Here is an 18257-nt window from a genome sequence, read left to right as displayed (position 1 = left end):
TGTACCGTAGTAACGTTCAAGCATTCTTCGCCAGCACCATATCTCAAATGCATCTGTCCTATGATGGGTTTCAGTTTCAATGGTCTTGGTTTCGGACATGTAAAGAATATGATCGAGAAACCAAGGCGCCCGCATTAGTCTGATCCTTGTTTTATGTTATTCCATATGCATATCCTGGCGAGTCGTTTCACCGCAGCTTTGGCCATATGAGCTCTTCTGATCACCTTTTAGTCGCAGATGCCATCGTCACTTATTTAAGATACCAAGTCAACCACCAACTTGCCTCAAGATCGTGCAATTCATTGATTCTCTTAATTTTACCAGGAAGATCGACATGCATCATCTTCGTCTCATTTCTATTGATCATAAGGTATGGATCTGGATCCTGAAAATGGACTCATTACTGGCATACTCAATCTTTTGTAGCAGAACCGAAATTCATTTTCCACAGACACTTAACCTAATATAGTCATGTCATCTGCAAAACTGAGTTTATTGATTAGTTAGCCACCAACTTGGACATCACCCTCACAATCTTCCAATACTCATTGTCTATTCACAGATCTCAGTGAACAGTTGCACTCCTCGTTCAACTATAAAAGGATTACGTGTTGCGGTATCCCCATTTCTCATAACTCTGAACATTTTACTCCAGTTGAAGAAATCAAAAGCCTTTGCGAATGCGAAGTCAATAAAGCGCAAAGCCTTAATGAGTAATACAGACACCGTACCCACTGTATTCTTTATTAATTGGCACACGTTGAGAATTTGCTACTGAGTACCCATCTATATGTCTCGCATGGTTGTTAAAGTTGTGAAGTGATTATTCATGAATAAAAGAAACAGAGTGGGTCAATTTGATGGACACAGCAGTTAAAACACTGTGGTGCGGAAGGCTGGCGATATTTTGCTTAATTTAAGATCTGATCGGAATGAGGAAGATGGATCGGTACCTCGGATATACAGTATATGTATTGCTGTTTCTACGATCCTTAGCAGGACTGAAGCATGTGCACGGGGATGTAATCAAAGAGTAAACATATCCAAAGCTGCTACGAAAAGCGGACTTACTGTGTTGCGTGCCGTTAAGCCTGAGGACACCACGTATATGACCCTTCGAAATCTTAAGTTTTTCAAATAGATAAGACGGCTGTTAATCACGAATGACTCCAAAAAGCAATGATGCAAAGTGCAAGGTAGGTCTGGCAGACATATTTAATAGGTTATAACGGTTTAAAAATGGTGTGATGTGAGAACGGCCAGAAACAGAAAAGAAAAGCATTTTGAATGCGTTGAATTAATACCGAGGTACTCGCCAGCATCCACCACCCAAAGGCGGTATCAGTGTAGCTCAATTTAGACAGAATAAAGTGTGGCAAAAATGTTTATGCGTAAATAGACGTGAATAAAATCACGGACGCGATATAATACTTTAAGCCTATAAAACAGTTTAAAACAGTTGCTTGACTGTCCCAACATATTTAAACTAGATTATTTCACACCAGGCGCGATATAAACGCACCAGAGATTGATAAGAAGAATAAAAACCACTTTGCAAACAAACAAACAAACAAACAGAGTTCATTTTGACTCAATATCTGCTTGATAAATCGAAATGAACGGTAAGAAAAGGTGCATTGTATATCACATCACTTGTTTTGGATTTGACGGTTCGAAGTGGGAGCCTGATTTGACAAGTCTGTTGAATGTCCAATTAGCATAAAAAAAGGAGTGTGGTCGAGTTGTAGATAGATTCTATTTTACATTCTGATTTGTGATTATATAAAAATAGCTTGATTCTCCCTTGGCTGGGGAGGGCTGCCGGACATGAAGTGGGTGCACCCAGAGATGGACATGTCAACAGTGGCTGCGAATGGCATGTGGATAAGCGAATAGATTTAAAGCGAATACTTAACATAGTAGATTACTGCGAGTAATATTCAGTAAAGAGAAGTAGTGGGAATTTAGGTTACATACACCCGTTCGGATAAGACGGCCGCATTTGTCTGTGTGGTAACTATCATTGCATATAAAAACGTATGTTCTTTTCGATCACGCGGTCGTCGCAGTGTTCAAAACAGTTACAGTTGTTTACGTCTACTGTAGTAATAGTTGTGACACTTGAAGTGGTGAAATAGGTTATTATGTTAATAACGATGTCAAAGGAGCAAAGTGACAAAGTGACAGAGCGAATCACAGATGGTAGTTATAGATGGGATAGACCTATCGCGAACGGAGTTCTCACTGTTTAACAATACCGATATTTGATATCAGATCGCATTGCCACTCTCTGACACATGGGCCGCATGACGCGGTCTCTTCTTGTGACCTAAATTGCAACTAGGGACTGCTCGGAACAATCTAGAACCGTACGCGCGGGAGTGTAGGAAATAACATTGGTCATGGGTTGACGGAGAGACCAGTAATGGACCAAATATGACAGTTCGCAGCCGTGATCCCACTCAGCTCAGCTCAGATATCGATGGACGCTCACACCAGTTTCAGGATTCTGCTTTCAATCAGTTTAGTACGGAAATTGATCAGTATTCAGATCAGTCTTAGGATCCTGTTATTAGTTGGCTCAGCACAAACATTGATGAATGCTCAGACCAGACTCAGAATCCTGTTCTTTATCAGCTCAAGACAGATCACTCACAACTCAACTCAGACCAGATGCACGATTGGATCGATCTCAGAAACGCAGTGTCTCAGCACATTTCTGTAACGTCATCAGAAATTGCACAAAGTGTCAGGCCGTGCCGATTCACGACGCAAAGGGTGAACCATGCGGTTCGAGAATGGACGGCTCAAACACATCGTTATTCACAAGTGTTCTTATTATCTGATTGTTGATTTATTTATATGTTTGCCTATAGACATCTAATTTTAATTAAGAGTAGCATTGTCTTTCTGGGCGGGAGTGTCGCGAACGTATTGCGAATGCGAACCAGCTAATATTTGCCAACGTCATGGAGTAGATGGCGCTAGTAGTCACGTTTAACTTAAGTAACCGCTTCTAGGTTATTGGGATTTTTTGAGGGAAGTTGAGAGGGTAGATGAGAACGACAGTAGGAAAAAGGAGGTTGTGTGCGAACAAATCGACGCGGCAGTGATATTTGCTTTTAGATCAAGTCAAGAACGTTCTTATGGTGTTATTAGAATAATGATGTGTCTCGGGTATATTGTGACCCACGTTATCAGTACTCAGAGTGAACAGTGATCCAGTGAGGCTAATATGAACTTAAGGTAAACTTTGTGTGAGGAATGGGGTTGCTATAAGGGGAGGTTTGGAGGCGACTATTAAGCTCAAGAAACCAGGTGGATAATGATGTGATACTCATGTTATATGTAGGTAATAAAGTCGGACACCAGCACAACTCATATCGTCATCTCACTAACATCCAGGCCTCGTATAGGTATGTAGTACATTTACATATCGCTTTCCAGTATCCGTAAAAGCATTAGCTCATTCGATAGGTTAATAAGTATGGTGAGCTTGGCGACAGGGGCCTACCGAACCGTAATTCGCAAATTGCGGGGATCTTTCTCTTTTACTCTCACTTAGACGTAATTAGGGTAACAAAGAAAAAGGCTCGCAATTGACGATCTTCGATTTTCGCGGTTATAGCCCTGATTATGAAGACCGCGGGCGATATGTGGAACTTCCCTCTTATAGTTGATGTAGATAGTGTTAGAAATACGAGGTGAGGGTAGGTGTAGGAGGTGAAGGTAGAAGTAGGCTTTATTGGGATTATTACTTAGTCCGGTTTCGATTTCGTTTTTCGTTTAATATTTCGTACATAAGTTCCGACATACTCATTGGTACGAGCCGGGGTTTGAATCCGTGACCTCCGTATTGCAAGTCGCACGCTCTTACCGCTACAAGGGAGTATACATATTACAACAAGCATAAATGGAAGTAATTTTGCAGCTTACATTGGCCCAATATGTGTACAGTCAAGTGTAAAAATATGGGTGTACACATCTTACTCAAAAATATGTCCCATAGCATCTTATTCCAGTGTAAGTACCTGGGCGACCGAGCTTAGCTCGGTTATAACTATTTATTGTAATATGGTGGTGTATAGGTGATAATCTTAACTAAATTTTTTTACTCAATTAAACTTGTCTAAAACAATAAAAATTAAAAAAATTATATATAAACTTAAACATATAAAAAAAAAAAAAAGTTAGTCACCGGGCGGGATTCGAACCCGTAACACTCGTTTAGCAGTCCGCGTCTTAATCTGCTGGACCAGACGGACAGTGGCCGGTAATACGAAATTAGCGACCATATTCTGCGTCGAAAGAAAAACGCATGAAAACTCGAAAACACGCGTTTTCCCAAACATAAGACTAATCTAGATCGATTGTATACCCCCAAAAACCCCCATATACCAAATTTCTGCGAAATCGTTAGAGCCGTTTCCGAGATCACAGAAATATATATATATATATATATATATATATATATATATATATATATACAAGAATTGCTCGTTTAAAGGTATAAGATAAGAGCGTATTACCATATTTATGAGACGATTCTCTCGATACATATTTTTGCAGCTGACTGTACTAGGCATTCAAAAACCGGGTACGTATCACATAAAATACAGTGTAGCGTGTGCTGTGTTGCCGCAAAGGACAATACAAAAGGGCCAAATTCGGACGCTATACTTAGCGCACACAAAAAGTTATGGCCCCGTAGGTTCGGGTTCTTTTCTCTCTCACTGAACGTAAGCGATATGGATATGCGTGCTTGGGACTGCGTAAATCATGTATTTGAGTTTTAATTTGTTGTAAGTTTTAAAAAAGATAAAGTAATCACAGAGTTCAGTCAAACAGTAGGTGTATTGCATTGTATTTCTACTTAATTATTAAATACTGCGGAATGGAGTATCGAGACAAACCATTGTGGTTTAACGATACTTTTTGATCAAATATTCTGTAATTGTGATTTATCTGTAATAAATAAATAATAAATAATAATAAAAAATAAATAAATAAATAAATAAAAATAAAAAAAATTACGTATATTTTTAGATTTTGTGCATAAATTGTTACAACTTTTGTAGTGGGTTTTAAATTGAGACCTAGTTTCATGATTTTTCTATTGAGCAAAAGTAATTAGAATTCGAATCGCTGATGTCCCTAGGTAAAATCTTCATTGCTAATTGGGCCAATTGCTAATTGGGCCAAAATACTTTTTATGTCTAAAAATTTATGTCCCTTTTCAAATTAAAATCAATTTTAAATGCAAAAATTTCAGGTAACCCATGAGAAAATTACACTTATTGTCCAATATAATACAATGAACTTACAATGTATAACATAACATTTAGTAAAATTATTTATTTTCCTTAAATCAACTGTTACTCTACGTACTGTAGGTGTTATTACCACTGCGTTATTGTTTTGCCTCAAAGATTGATTAGCATAATTTATAAAATGAAATCAAAATAAAGTCATATTTATGTAAGATACTTGGACTCCCAAAAAGTTTCTTGTTGCTTACTACTAAACAATGCTCTTCCTGCAATATTTTTTTTTTTTTCTAATAAAATATAAGGTTTTCGTAAACGAACGCAGTTGTTGTTGGTACATCCCATGTTTTTTAATGAATCTGTGTGAATATAAAAAGGTAATGAAATGTTATCTTTTATTAACTAATTTGTCACTCGAAACAAAATTTGCACACAGTTTCTATCAGGCATTAAAAAGTATTTTGGCCCAATTATTTTTTTGGGAACCGTATTATTATCTAAAAAAGCGGTTCTATTTTCAAAACTTTACTCCCTGAAACTACGGCATCGTCACTTACTCCATTGCGACTGCGTCCCTGATATAGCCTACCTGTATGTTTTTACTTATGAAAGTTCCCGATGTTCCCCTACTCACCCAAATTGGATTCCCATTGTTCAGGTGGCACCGAGGAGGAGAGCCATCGCGCGCTGCGTTTTTTCGGCGCAGGGATAAGCTGCGTCAGGCGTTCGAGCGACTGCGGTGCGGCGCCCGCCACGTACGAGCTGTGGAACGCCACGCCCGAGCTGTTGACGCGCCGTGCAAAAATACCTTCAGCGGTCAGCTCGGCCACGAACTTCTCTATTGAGGCTGGCGGGCCCGAGACCTGTTATGCAATACATATGTGAGATTTTAATTAGGCACTGGTGAGATGCTCTAAAGCAACTCCTACTTCATTTGGCTTTTACTACCAAACTAAAGTGGTAAAACAATTTTCGAGTTAGTACAAATTAAGTAACAATTTGTATACTAAATCCTTATATGTATAATAAAAAAATGCCAAAATACAATATTGGCTTGACAGGGAGCATGACGTAAACATTCAGCCTTATAGCCTTATCCTTATCGAAGTTAAAGGGGGTCGAAAAGTCCCTGAATCATTTTGGAAAAAGATGGTACTGTTTTGTAAATTCTGTACCTAATTATTGTACTGTACCTATAAATAAGTACACTGATAAATGACATCATTATCATCATCATCGTATACTTTACACAATAAGCAAATATAGCGCCTACAATTTAGGCCCTGAGCTTCCTCACTGTGACACTGTCTGCAGAGTTGTGGCAGGCTGGTTCGACGTCCGCGGGGCAGCGGCGCACGGCGTCCTCCCAAGAGAGGCCGACTGCGGCCATGGCCCCGGGGGGCAGCTTGGCGTCCACGATGCTGCGCCCGCGCCACAGAGCGCACAACACGGCTTGTTCCGCACTCAGACACTCATCTGCGTAAGCGCATCCTAGAATGCAAATTAGTTTGTGTCAAAATTTATCTTTTAAAAACCTACATAATTATTACTGACTGTACTTGATGCTCCCAAAGATTATCATGCTTTTTGGCAACCCACATTGCTTTTTGTTTTTTTTTTTTTATTATATGTATCTTTCATTTTTTTACTTATATAGATATACGAATGAATAACCTAACAATGTACTGTCTAGGGAGTAGGCGTGTGGGTTGATCTTACCGACTTCTCCGACTGAGTGTCCGATGATACCGTCTGGTCGTACGCCCAGCTCTCGCAGCACGTCCACCAGCGCCACCTGCACGGCAACGATAGAGACTCCAGAGTTGATGACGTCATCGAAAGCAGCACTTGGCGCATCAGTTATCAAGTGCAGGAGATCCATTCCGTGGGGTTCCAGCGCCGCCGCAGACCGTGCAATGCTTGCAGCGAACACCGGTATGCGTAGAAGTGTGCGCGCCATGCCAGCCCATTGTGAACCCATGCCACTGAACATGAACCAGATCGGGCGCGGCTCTGCTTCGCTCTCTAACACCTCGAGTTGTAGAGATGTCGGGCTCAGTACGGCGTACCCGCGCTGCACGTGCCCGGGGATAGCGCGCGCATGCACGGCGTCTATGAGAGCGTGCAGCTCTGCATCGCAGGGGTGCGCGGCGGCCAGCTGGAGCATGCGCTCGACAGCTTCGCCGGTACGGCCCGAGGCGAGCAGCAGCCGCGGGGCGGGGTACGCGGAGGCCGGGGGCCGCGCCCCATACCCTCCTTCCAAGATCATGTGCGCGTTGGAACCTCCAAACCCAAAAGAGTTTACCGCCACCAGACCGCCATGCCATTCTGTGTTTTTGTCTACGACCTGCAACGTGAAAGATTGTTCATTCTACGCTTGCATTCCTTAAACAGTAATGGATTTTTATATAAGGCATGTGAATTGTCAACTCGTAAGCGTGGCAAACCTTGAGGTTGATTAAAAACCTGTCAAAGATTAAACTCATGACGAATACTTTACCAAGAACAATAGAAGTGATATTATCATTTCTCCACTACCTAAAGGTTGTCTGGAAGAGATCACTCTGTAGCGATAAGACCTCCTGTTGTCACCAGACCTCTGTCTTCACGTATAGTGTCTCTCTGTAACTGTTCTCCCTTAAAAAACATTTTCATGTAAAATGTTGCCAAGACGAAACAATAAGGCTTGCACTGTAAAAAAGTTATCAGATCTCATGTAGAGTAAAGCTTCTAACCCTACAAGTCCTAACGTCACAATTCTTTTTAATTATTCAAGATACCTGTATTAAGACACGACCGATTAAAGAAACCTATAACAGAAAATCAGCCAAGTGTATGTCGGACCACGCATAATGAAGGGTTCCGTAACTGTACAAGTAAATCGGTATATTAGCTTATTGACGACCGGTCTGGCCTAGCGGGTAAGTGACTCTGCCTATGACGCCGATGGTCCTGGCTCCGAAAATCGGTCAGGGCATTTATTTGTGTCATGAAGACATATATTTTTTCCTGAGTATTTTAACTAGCCTTTCATTAAATCACTATTTATGCAAAAAATAAAAATATGCAGGAAAATAAATGTATGGGAGCCCTCAAGATACCAGAAGGAGTTGAAAATGGTTTACTAATGAATTCCCAAAAAACTTTTCCTACAGTATCACATCCCAAACTATTTTGCCCAGATTACCATTTCCCAAAACAATGTTTGGCATATCCCAATTTTACACTTGGCAAATCACTTTTTTGGCAAATAATTACTTGGTCAAGTTTTATTTTACCAAGTATTTATTTAGTAAAATGTATCGTTAGGCATGATTTACATTTCCCAAAATATTGCATGGTTTACGATTTACATCTCAATAGAGAGATCTAGTGTACGTAAATACCCTCTAAATCAGCATTCTAAAATACCTGAATTTTTCGCAAATCACTCTGTAAATATGTCACACAAGATAGAAACTCTTATGATATCGATACGGCTATTTGTTTAGGCACGACGTATCATGACTCCGCTATTTTGAAAAATTTCCAAAAACTGGATCAAAAAAAAAACTATTTAATCATAGAATATGGTTACAAAATTTCACGCGAATCGGTTGAGAATTGCGACCTGTAGAGGAGAACATCCGGACATACGAAAGCAGATTGCCCGAGTCAAAACGTAGACCTTCGCTACGCTTCGGCAAATAAATAAATTAGATCTATTTGAGCACTATTTTAGGTTTATTTACTTTCAATTTAGCTTACATTATTAGATTTAATAATAATGTTATTTAATATATCTTTTATTGTTTAATTAATAAAGCCAGCTTAAAACAAAAATAACAAACATAAAAACAGAAATGAATATAATAAAAATAATAAAAATGAAAATGAATCACCTGTATGCGCCCGTCCCTGAACGCAGGTATATTCTTATTAGGTGTTTTGAAATGCAGGTTGGCGGGTATTACACCGCGCTCCATGGCTACCACCAGTTTGGCGATGGAACACAGCCCGGAGGCCGGCTCCGCGTGACCCATGTTAGATTTGACCGAGCCAAGAAGCAGTGGCGTCCGACGGTCCTTGCAAAACAGCTCTGCAATCGCGTTCACTTCTTCGGGGTCACCAGCCTGCAACACGTTATTTATTTCTCAAGAGACTATCACAGAACACCAAAATTATTGTACTCTACTCTTAAGCAAAATTTACCTTTGTACCAGTGCCATGTGCCTCTACGTAGACAACATTCTGTGGTTGCAAGCGAGCCTCCTCGAAAGTCTCTTGCGCGAGACGACGCTGCATGGCACCCTTGGGGTACGTGACTCCCTGCTCCTTGTAGCCATCGTTGTTGATGCCAACGCCTCGAATAGTGCAGTACACACGGCGCGCATCGCGCCGGCGCTGCAGCAGCACGGCCACCACCGCCTCTGAACGTACGTAGCCGCATCCACTGTCGTCGAACGCGGCACAACGACCATCCGGCGAGAGCATGGTCAACCGATGGTAGTTAAGTGCAGAGGCCGGATCGAGGCACAGGTTTGTGCCGGCTACTATTGCGGCGTCGCAACGGGCACTACGGATATCGTTCACAGCCTGAGCCATCGCGGTCATAGCACTAGAACAGGCTGTGTCAATCGATATCGAGGGTCCTTTCAAGTCAAATGCGTAAGAAACCCGGTTTGAGATCATAGAGCTGGTACAGCCAGTTACAGCGTAACCATTGATCTTGTTCTTGTCGCTGGACCACGCATCAAAACTTTCCGGGCGGGTGAGTCCTACGTAGACCCCGCCGCGTGAGCCACGCAGCTCGACGGGGTTGTAGCCGGCGTCCACCATGGCCTCGTGCGTCACTTCTAGCAGCAGACGCAGCTGCGGGTCCATAAAATGCGCTTGCTTAGGATGCACGCCGAAGAATGAAGCGTCGAAGTGAGCCAAGTCCTTCAGCTTGCCGCACCGTTCAGGCAACCCGTACCAACCTAATACAATCATAGTTTAGATACATAGTTAACACTAGATGAACAAACCATATAGATATGCCATTTGCGGGCAAACGATTTAGGGTGGTGGTAGATATTCTATCGTAAATACACATTTAATAGGAATCACATTTTCCAAGATGCGACGCATGTACAAAATGATCTAGACGTGAAAACAGGATTCAATTCTGAAATTTGATACGCCTGCTGTATCAAATTTCAGAATTGTTTTAGAAATTTCGACCTTATTCCTAGTGCGATTGTGCAAGCACCAATGTGGCTACCACCAGTACGGCATTGACAAAAACGCTATCGAGAACGTAACTTACTTTCTATACATCTCGCTCGTACTCGCATATAAGTGCAAGCGAGATGTATAGAAAGTAAATTACGTTCTCGATAGCGTGTATGTCAGTTTTTGACACTTTCAGTGACTCATGGTACGGGTACAAGTCATCCTGCACTGCATGCTCACCCGGTGTCCAGCGGCGGTCGTCGGCGGTGACCAGGTCCACGCCGGCGAACAGCTGCCGCGCGAACTCCTCGATGCTGTCAGACTCGGGCAGGCGGCCCGACAGCCCTGACAGGATCACGTCGTCTTCTGTGTTCACGTTGCTTGACATCCTCAATCACCTGTAAAAAAACAAAATAACTTGTGTAATGTAGGTATTACAACTTATTTTTACGCAATTATACGCATTATTATGATGGATAATCCTCCTCCTGGCCATAGTGGCAAAGAGGCTATTAAATCAAATCTTATTTATTAAAAAAAAATTGTATTTAAATGCTGTAATTATATCAAGTAAAACAATAAATATATGTACAAATCGATATAATATATACTATTAAAACTTTTCTATTTCTTTCCCTCGCTTGGCATTTTCTGAACGTATGAAAAATAATAACAAAAAGAGAGTAATTTAAAACATTTGGTAAGCACCGTCACATGGGCGTAAGGTGAAATATTTACATATTTGTGTATAGTTTGTACGTGTCGAGTTAGAATCTTGGCTCTACATGAGATCTGATAATTTTTTGAAAGTGCGAGCCATATATATTATATTCCTAAAGATGGAGTCTAAGCCAGCTGTCACAGTAGCCTCACACACAGCCATATTTTTATGTAGGATTAATAATGAGTAACCAGACGCTGTGGCCATGTCGATAAAGTCATATTGATAAACTATCGACATCTTACAATTTGATTTGATTAACTATAACTAAATTGAACAAAAAACGCGTTTAATATCGTGGTTATATACGTAATCACGAGAGGTGGATAGGTTGTCTGGAAGAGATCGCTTTTTAGCGATAAGACCGCCTGTTGTTTACCTCTTCTTTATGTGTTGTATTATTTGTACTGTTTCTGTATTGAGGTGTGCAATAAAGAGTATTTGTATTGAATTGTATTGTATTGATAACTATCGGCATTTTTTACAAATTTAAATATACTCGAAAGGGTTTAAACTACCTAAAATGAACAGATGACCATTATAACACAACTTTATATATTCTTATTAACCTGTATTATTTTGTGAGGTAGATATTACAATAATCAACGGCAGAAATCCATGAGTTTTCCGATCCGATAATTGAGTAATTTTATTATATTACTTTAGTAATGGAATACTTTAGTATTCATTATCCATTAGCACTTTTATGATGATCATTTTTAGTCAAGATATCGAATCTTCAATTAAACGCTATTCCGTTCCGCTGTGTAAAGATTATCGATATATAACATGATAAAAATCGACAAGTCCGCATCCCTAAAAACATACACATACATGTTTATACTAGACATGTGCGCCGCGCCGCCGCCACCGGCAATTAATTTTTCCACACCGCCGCCGCCGATAAATTTGACCGGCGTATAATCGGCGTGGAAATTTTTGATACCTATCTTGTCTTATTGCATATTGCGAAGTGAGTAAATAGTATCAGAGGTATAATTTAAAGATGCTTATGCTTTTTCACTTAAGTATTATTTGCAAGTGAAACAAATTAGCAGGTTTATGGGAATAAAGAACTCATTGGCGAGAGAGAGAAGAAGAGAAGTGGTCGCGGGTTCAAATCCTTGTAAGGGCATTTACTTGTAGATTAATCACTGATGTTTGTTCCTCAGTTATGGATGTTTTCTATATATTTGAGGATTTATTTACATCTATCTATTATATTTAACGTCGTTTAGTACCCACAACACAAGCCTTATTGAGCTTACTGTGGGGCTAGGTCAGTTTGTGTAAGATTGTCCCATAATATTTATTTATTTATCTAACATATTACTATCAGGTCTATCGGTAAATCTACATGAAATATTTAATTACAAGACCTTTTCAAAATCAAATGTCAAGTGTAATACCTCTCAAAAGGTGCCTAATTAAGTATAATTACGTTCTGTATTCAAAATATACCGGGTGTTTCCTATAACACGAGCAAATAATTAAACCATATATTGTACTCCTAAAACGATATAAATTTTGATTTACAACTTTTAAAAACTGTGAAATCTTTAGATTTTATCTTTTTCATACAAAATTTATAGTATTTTCAATGTACGCTGACATCAGTGTGTTTGACGTTGCTTGTAACGCTTTAAGCGTTACAAAATTCGCAATACATTGCGTCTTAGAATTAACTGAAATGTGTAATAAAAATTAAAACTTAAGTTATTTTTAAAAATTGCTGAACACATGTCGGTGAGTTTGAGGACACAGTTTACAGTTTTATTTATTACTGCTGTTACAGGAAACACGACCTCGCTAAACGGCCTTGAAGTTTTCGGCTCGATTAACAATGTGTAACCAGGTTGCTGTGTCTACTAAACTATCGACATCTTACAATTTTACTATAAAGGGTTAACTATAACTAAATTGAACAACAAACGCGTTTAATATCGTGGTTATCAGGTACAGGTTGAAACGAAAAGAAACATAGAATTTTTTGTTACAATACATAAATAACTAATAAAATATGTTTCCCGCACGAATTGAGTTATTTTATTATCCATTGGCATAATGATGTTTATTTTTAGTGAAGATATCGAAGCTTCAATTAATCACTATTTCGTTCCGCTGTGTAACGCTTATCGATATATATCATGATTAAAATCGACCAGTCCATATCCCTAAAAACCCACACATACACATTTTTACTCACACATACAAAGCAGTGTAACCACCAAAATGGCTTGAGTATTCAAATTTGTATTGAAAACAGACAACGTGAGGAGACTCGCGTGGTGCGAGCCATATGGTCTCATCCAAGTTAAGATAAAACTGAACTGACAAATAAGTAAAAAACTCTAAGGTTATTACATCTAATAACTTTCATCTAATCTCTACTTTATAAAATGTTGAAAAAACCAAGTCGTTTACTAATTTAAATGTGCCAGTGATTCTCTAAATCATCGACAGGATAAGCGACACTATAGTCGTCAGATAGGTACGAAGTCTAGTCCATTCGATGCAGAAAAAAATTTGGCGATTCCAACGATGTATATAACTCAATATTTCTAAAATGTCGCTTATTCCATTTCTCCTTTCCAGCGTCGATATTGTATAATTACATACTCACAATAATTCCGATGAACTCAAACGTCTTACACGAGTTCCGAGCAGAACAATAAGTAAAAATTTTGCAAACATGTTCATATGTAACCTTGAGGTTTGGAAATAACAGCTCATTTCAAATATTTGTTGTATTAATACCGATTGGATACAGACCATTAATAATCATATTGATAGAGGTTATGAAAGCCACACGATATACATACCTATATCTTTTGTTTATGACGCACAATACATAGGCAATGAAAATGGAGAAGAACTTGCCAGAGCCGGATCTGTAACCAACCTTATAGGGTCCGGAACTATTCGTAGGGCTCTCACAGGGAACCATCATAATATTTATAATGGCTATTAAGGACCGTGGCTAAGTCCAAACATCAAAAAGAATGGGACAGTCTGACGGTTCTAAAGCACTTAAAGCTTTTTTTGCAAAGCGCTGACTCCAGTGGAGCAAAAAGCTATGGGAACTTATCAAAAGATTACAAATTTTGCGAATTCGAATATGCGCAGGTCGAGTCCTGTCTCGCCCGCGATTGCTCTCGTCAGCATGGCAGTAGTTAGTTAGTTCGTTTTTCAGGGCCTTTTCCGCAACTCGACATCAATTGTGCCTATTTTGCGTAAGAAACAAGGTACCGCTACTCTAGCCACCCCAGCTCCTCTACAAAACCTAACAGTGTTTTCAAGTTGTTAAATACCTCTTTCAGTGTGTTCAGCGTTCATAGGTTCATGTATACTTCTACCTGTTTGCATTCTAGAAGAATATGTTTTGCTGTTTCCTCCTCCTCCATGCACGCCCTGCACATGGGGCTGTCTGTCTTACCTATGCTATGTTTGTTTAGTGTGTTATATCCTGTAATTAATCCTACTATTTTGCGTAGTTGTTGTCTGGGTCTTTTCAGTAGTGTTTTGGTGAGCTTGTAGTTCAGTTCCGGGAGAGTTTCTTTCTTCTGTCTAAATGTGTCCAATTTATGCCAGTATTTATTGTGTAGTTGTTTGTGGTGTTGGTCAAGTTGGTTTATTATGTAGGATACTGATAGAGGTACTTCTGTAGAGGTACTAGCAGAGGACTTCATCCGCTGCATCGTTTCCTCTAGATCCACTGTGCCCCTTTGTCCAGTGTGCCGTTACTCTGTTGCCTTCCTTGCTCACTTCGGTGAGACTTTGACTTTGTCGCTGCATAGAGCTTGTAGTACAGATTTACTGTCTGACATGATTAGTATATTTTCATGTTTTACTTGTCGTCTTTTTATCGCATTGCAAGCTTCTATTATATCTACACATTCAGCTTGGAATACCGTGTTGTGTTCACCCAGTGGCTTTGAGATGTGTATATTTAAATCCTCTGAGAAGACACCACATCCTGTCCCCTCATCTATTTTTGAGCCGTCTGTGAAAATTCTTAAGTTTGTTTGGTTTAATCCTTCTTTCGGTTCCTCCGTTAGCAATACGGCATAGTCTTTCCGGAAGATTGTCGTTTTTGGTATTTTGTCAATTGGTGCTTCCAGTGTGCATGGCATGGCATGGCAATGCGCGCAAACTATTTTCAAGTAATGCATTTTTATTTTTGATAAGTAGACAGCATTTTTCAACGCTATAAATATCCCGTTCTAAGTTAACATATGTTAGTACATATAACTGCTTTTTTTTCTAATTAAGAATGATAATATGATTTACATATTCCCTAACATTTGTATTCGTATTCGCATTCGTGACATCCCTGCTCTATAATACATGTACCTAACTAAAAATAATAAACATGTGCCATATCAGTCGATAGGTCATTAAAAATAACAATAAGGTTGCTAACAGTGCTTTTTGATTCGGTGTATACTTTTGGAAATAATCGCTCCGAAAGTGTAAAGAATGGTCCCCATCCCCTTCTAACTTTTGAAACGGGCATGCAAAAAATTTAAAAAAAATCATAAAATAAAACTTAATAAAAACTTTCCACGGAAATTATTTAATCTGCACACATAGATATCAGAAACCCTCTATGATGCCTTAAAAATCCATAAATAATGGCCAACATTAAGATAAACTGCTTTGTTACAACAAATTTCTTATCTGTGAAAATATTTTGATTGTTTCATTATTGCATCAAAATCGATTTGGTAATGTAATGACATTCGAATTTCAAACATCTCTGAAAAAAGCAATTCGATTTGACCTCTATTCCATTATATCAGTCGAGATGACTTTTATACGGAATTAAATGTCAATTGCATACAGTTTTGACGAATTCCGCATGTTAGTTTGTATCGAACGAAACGGAAATCGGCCCCCGACTAATTTGTCATTCATTCATTATTTTCTTATTCTTTTGAAATATGGCTTCTGTCAAGGTATTAGGAGCTTTAAATACGACTAAAATTGGACGGTTAGTACACGACAGTGTACGGTGATTATATTATTAGCTCTTGTAAAGCAATAGCTGGGCCTTACAAGTAGCCCGTGGACTACCGGCCGTTGTTCCAAAATGGTGATTGAACGCGTTTAAAACTTAATTCTCTATTCACTACACACTACCACATTAATTTACTGTATAATATAATAAGCTATCGATATTACACTTTAAACAGTATTAATGAGCAAAAAGCAAAGGAATTAATCACGAGATTATAACTATCAAGGTGACGCTCGAACAGGAAGTCCTCTAGTTTGTCTCTGAATTTAAAAAAAGTACGGATGCGTGACATGCGTGAAAAAAGTTCCATTTACCGCCATTTGACGTACAGTTTATCTTTTAATTCGTTTTAAGTATAAAACTAATTTGGTTTGTTGTTTATACGAGTAAAATGTGCAATATAATCATATTTTACGTATAAAAGACTGCATAACAGCAAGTGGTAAGGTACTTTTAGGCGTTCTACCTTTTCGCCGACGCTTTTAGAGTGACTCGGCAATTTATTTTTATACGAAAGTTTTATTTAGTTTTATTTCTTTTTGTAAGTAGATTTTTACTATGGTACAGTCAGCCAAGAAAGTGGTTTACCACTTTTCGACTCTATTACTTGACAAATAGAGTCGAAAAGTGGTAAACCACTTTCTTAGCTGACTGTACTTATATAATATTCGATTTCATAGGCGTGACGAAGCGACGTATGTGAAATACGCCATTGTAAAATGCCCTTGTAATGTCATGTGCAAACATACAGTTGGTAAACTTGGTAACCGTTAAGTTAGGTTAGTTATATTAGTATTAATTATTGTGTTGCGATGATAAAATAAAAATAAATCGGCAATGATTTCTTACACAAACTCTAATTGCTTGATTAAGGTCAATATGAGTAAGTGCGACATACTTTTGTCAAAGTTAAACTTTGAACAGTTTGAACACATAAATCATTATCATAAAGTTAGATTTCGAACTGTGCCCCAAGGTACATTATAAGGTTCAACATGAGCTGAAAACAATGTGTTTTCTAAAATACGAAGGTCAGTTACACTTGTCCCGAAGCTACACTTACCCATACTGACCTTAGATGGTTTTTCGAATTGGTGGCACAAATTGTATTTGTAATGTAACAATTTAGGGCTTACAGAGATTATTTATTTAAGAGGAATTCCTAGTTGTGATTTTTCCATACAAACGCTCTCAACTGTTTCCTCCCTGGATTTTTAACCTAGAGCAATGATTTTTTCAAATAAGATCAATATCATCAATATCTGTGCCGCTATGTTTTGCTTTTTTGGATTATTTTATTTTGAAGAAAATTACAGCGCCTCGAAAATCGCAAAAACGGCTCAATTGAATTGGCTTTAAAAAAAGGCACAGTATACAAATATGACAACAAATATCCAAAAAATCAAAACATAGCGGCATAGATTATTTCTTCCTCTTGCAATTTCCAAAATTTCATAATGATTGGTTGCGTTTTGGAGGAGGAAACAGTCGAGAGCGAAACCTCGATTTTTGAGTTTTTTGCGTGTGAATTTCGGTCCGAGCTGCAGTTGTCCTTATCGCACGAATTGGAGGCGGAGACAGTTTCTAAATATACGTACACAGAAGGAATAGTGATGGGCATAACATCCTTATTAGGGATTGCAGAACCGGTACTGTTTTAAAGAACCGGGATTTCCCGGTACTTTCGGAACTGGTCTAATTATTTCATTATTTTAAATAAAACGACAGCATTTTGCGATTTGACCACCTTTCGTATTATAATTTAATAATCACATTTTCTTTTACTACGTATAATCACAATAAACAAGGCATTTTTTTTAGAAATATAGTATTTCACATTGCTCACACTTGTGCGTCACAAGTAAAAGATAACTACATTGATGTTTGCCACTAGATAGCAAATTAAATGAAATTACATTGACGAGGGGATTTATATACATATAAGTATCGCAGTCGTATTGTATAATCCGCCGTATTACATTACGGCTAGCCGATATCAAAATAAGGGCCATTTTGAAATGCGGCGGTTCAACGATTAAGGTATGTTGGGTAAATA

The 18257-nt window shown here is 38.7% G+C and overlaps 1 protein-coding gene across 1 annotated transcript in view; it reads right to left on the bottom strand.

Annotated features, from left to right (window-relative positions):
• The window catches only part of LOC133517275 (fatty acid synthase-like), a 39458-nt gene extending 22617 nt beyond the window's left edge, over window positions 1–16841 (bottom strand). The window contains exons 1-6 of the mRNA XM_061850508.1: window positions 10701–16841; window positions 9459–10225; window positions 9149–9379; window positions 6987–7614; window positions 6565–6758; window positions 5902–6130 (exon numbers count right to left, since the gene is read on the bottom strand). Coding sequence (XP_061706492.1) covers window positions 5902–6130; window positions 6565–6758; window positions 6987–7614; window positions 9149–9379; window positions 9459–10225; window positions 10701–10848 — 2197 coding nt within the window. The 5' untranslated portion in view covers window positions 10849–16841. The remainder of the gene's footprint in view (window positions 1–5901; window positions 6131–6564; window positions 6759–6986; window positions 7615–9148; window positions 9380–9458; window positions 10226–10700) is intronic.
• Between the last annotated feature and the right edge of the window lie 1416 nt (window positions 16842–18257).

The sequence above is a fragment of the Cydia pomonella genome, chromosome 4 (genome assembly GCF_033807575.1).
Source record: "Cydia pomonella isolate Wapato2018A chromosome 4, ilCydPomo1, whole genome shotgun sequence".
Classification (NCBI taxonomy): Eukaryota; Metazoa; Arthropoda; class Insecta; order Lepidoptera; family Tortricidae; genus Cydia; species Cydia pomonella.
Note: the sequence above shows the minus strand (reverse complement) of the source record. Positions and strands in the feature narration are given on the sequence as shown.